The 3317-nt window shown below is 41.1% G+C and overlaps 1 protein-coding gene across 4 annotated transcripts in view; it reads left to right on the forward strand.

Annotated features, from left to right (window-relative positions):
- The window catches only part of sardh (sarcosine dehydrogenase), a 46157-nt gene that overhangs the window by 34086 nt on the left and 8754 nt on the right, over positions 1 to 3317 (forward strand). For all 4 annotated transcript variants that reach the window (XM_046066839.1, XM_046066837.1, XM_046066836.1 and 1 more), the window contains exon 17: positions 1013 to 1160. In XM_046066839.1, coding sequence (XP_045922795.1) covers positions 1013 to 1160 — 148 coding nt within the window. The remainder of the gene's footprint in view (positions 1 to 1012; positions 1161 to 3317) is intronic.

Genomic DNA, 3317 nt, shown 5'->3' on the forward strand with positions numbered 1-3317 from the left:
CCCCCCTCCGTGTACACACACACACACACACACACACACACACACACACACACACACACACACACACACACACACACACACACACACACACACGCTTACTTACACACACACACACACTTACACACACTTACTCAAACACACACACACACACTTACACACACTTACTCAAACACACACACACACACTTACTTACACACACACACACTTACTTACTTACACACATACACACACACACACACACACATACTTACTTACTTACTTACTTACTTACTTACTTACTTACTTACTTACTTACTTACTTACTTACTTACACACACACACACACACACACACACACAGAGCCCCCTCAGTGACCCATTCCTCAACCAAAGCTGTCAACTTGGGGGGAAACTGTGGTCCTCTTGCACTGTAGATGCTGCTTAAAGTTAATAATGTTGGATTATTCTTATTTCATGGGCTATATGAGATTTTGGAGTAACGTGTGTGTATATATAATAGTTTTTAAAAAGAAAGTATTACATTTTAGAAGTTCAGTAGTTTAATGTTTCCTAAGGCAATGAGTAATCCTGTTAAATAATTGTGATCTCAATATTGACCAAAATAATTAGCAGCCCTACATGAACATTTAATTTAATTCATGAAATTATAGAACATTTTTGTGTGAAATTGCACCTCTGCCTACTTTCTGTACAGGCTAATGCTTCATTCAATACATTTTTTTTTTTTTTAACTTATAAAAACTTTTGAAATGGTTTTACATTTGGTGAAGAGCGCATTATGGGTTGTTTAGGACTCGAAACTCAAAGTTTAAGACTTGGACTTGTTGGTCCTTGACTTGAGACTTGACTCGGACTTGCCAGTCATGATCGGTTTGGACTTGGGACTCGACTTGGGACTTGAGTGCTAAGACTTGAGACTTGACTCGGACTTGTAAAACAATGACTTGGTCCCACCTCTGGAAAACCATCACTTAATCATTATTTATTTCTTTCCTTTCCTCCCTTTCCTCCAGGTGATGCATACTATCTGGCCATCGGAGGTGGTGTAGCAGAACACAACTGGAACCATATTAAAACGGTACTTCAGGACCAAGGCTTCCGCTGCCAGCTGACAGACCACTCTGAGGACATGGGGATGATCAGCATCCAGGGACCCAAGAGGTAGGACAAGAAAAGGAGGAGAGAGGGATGAAAGAGGGCTATGAATGAACGGAGACATTGTCAGGATTTATATATCCAGGTGAGAAAAGGAAAAGGAGTGAGTGACAAAAAAAGAATGGTAGACAGGGGAAAAAAATTAACTGATTGGTCCAAAGATGAGTTATGAATCACATCCTGCACATGAAAGGTGGGGAAAAAAGACGAGCTGTTCGATCGATAAGAGGGAAAGCAGGTTAAGAGCCTATTTTCAAGACTTGGCCAGGGGCAGAAGAGGTGAGTGAGTGCAGGGGCGGAGGTGGGTTGAAAACAGGAGACAGGAGCAGGGAGGTTCATGGGTAACTCTGCTGTTTCATGATAAATTCAAATCTATTTTTTGAACTGAGTGAATGATAAAATATAAAGATTAGTTGCAGTTGCACTCTGTGTCCACAGCAGTTGGGTTTAAAACGTTGTACCTGGCACTGACCCATGACTAGCTTACTTGAGACCACCAGCAGGTCAACGTTTTCAGTTATCTGGTGAAATATTTCAACTAGGTATGTCCAGATAAATTTTTTCTCAATCCGATTCCTTTTAATATTGGGTATCTGCTGATACTGATTTTGACCTGATAACTATAAACTATTAAGTTTGCAAGCTTAAATTATTAATAGATTATAGTAGGGCTGCAGCTAACGATGATTTTAGTATTTGAAGCTTCTATCGGTTATTTCGATTCATTGATGCATCGTTTAAGAAGTACTTTTAAAAAAATACGGGATCAGCTGTGCATGTTTATAGGTGATAGATATTTATTGGTCCTTTCGGAAATTAATAGTGTGTCATACAGCAAACATCAGACCAACAATCAGACAGCTGCTTTACAAACACAAACATCACAAGTGCACATATACAAGTTATACTAAAGGCTCGTGCAGACTACACGACTTTCAGCGTCGGCCGATGGCCGTGCTGTTCAGACTACACAACTTGCAGTCATGTGATGGGAGTCTTGAAGTCGTTGTGGCGTTCACACTACGTGACTGATCGGTGACAGGGGGTCACAGACTACACGAGCTGACAGCAGCTGTGTCACCCGACGCTGGTCTCCAAACCACGTTTTGTCAAGAAAACACGTGAAATGTGAAACGAGTGATCGTGCACACGCAACGTCTTTTGTTTGTTATTATAAAGATAGGACATTTTGGACACTTTCTTCTTTGTCCCTCGCTATTTTCTCTCTCTTCCTCCACTTTGCAAACAGGTCCATTATAATCACGTCGTGTTCACAGCGTAAGCGCGACAGTAATAAATGTCCGTGTGAAGCACTGTTGTGTTTAGTTATATGGATTAAACGAAGCATCGATGCAAAGAATTTGTGTCAATGCATTTTATTAATCGATGAATCGTAGAAAATGTACTGTTACCAACAGACAAGTTTAATTTTGGCATCATATCCAGTTACTCTCGGGTTCAATTCAATTTCAATTCAATTCAATTTTATTTATATAGCGCCAAATCACAACAACAATTATCTCACAGCGCACAGTGAAGGTAATGTTGCTATAGACTAAATGAAAAATGGTACAGATATTTAGTATATATAGTGTTAATGGTAACAATCGTAATGTTAATGATTATAATAACAATAATAACAATAAGACTAGCAACAATAGTCGTTGCAGCAGAGGGTGTCGAGCAGGAACACAGGGGCAGCAGGAGACCCACAGCCACAGATCCAGACTCCACAGCTCCAGAGCCAGAAAACCTGCAGTAAGTGATAGGAGAGAGGAGAGAGACAAGAAAGCACAAGACTACCAGAAAGGGGAGAAGTTGTGTTAGTAACATGCAATAATGGGATAAGGTTGCATACAGAGGGAGAGAAAGTAGAGGGGAGAGGAGCTCAGTGCATCATGGGAAATCCCCCGGCAGTCTAGGCCTATAGCAGCATAACTAAGGGATGGTTCAGGACTACCTGAGCCAGCCCTAACTATAAGCTTTATCAAAGAGGAAAGTCTTAAGCCTACTCTTAAATGTGGAGATGGTGTCTGCCTCCTGAACCCAAACTGGAACCTGGTTCCACAGGAGAGGAGCTTGATAGCTGAACGCTCTGGCTCCTAGTCTACTTTTGGAGACTCTAGGAACCACAAGTAACCCTGCATTCTGGGAGCGCAGTGC

Source organism: Micropterus dolomieu, linkage group LG13 (assembly GCF_021292245.1).
Source record: "Micropterus dolomieu isolate WLL.071019.BEF.003 ecotype Adirondacks linkage group LG13, ASM2129224v1, whole genome shotgun sequence".
Classification (NCBI taxonomy): domain Eukaryota; kingdom Metazoa; phylum Chordata; class Actinopteri; order Centrarchiformes; family Centrarchidae; genus Micropterus; species Micropterus dolomieu.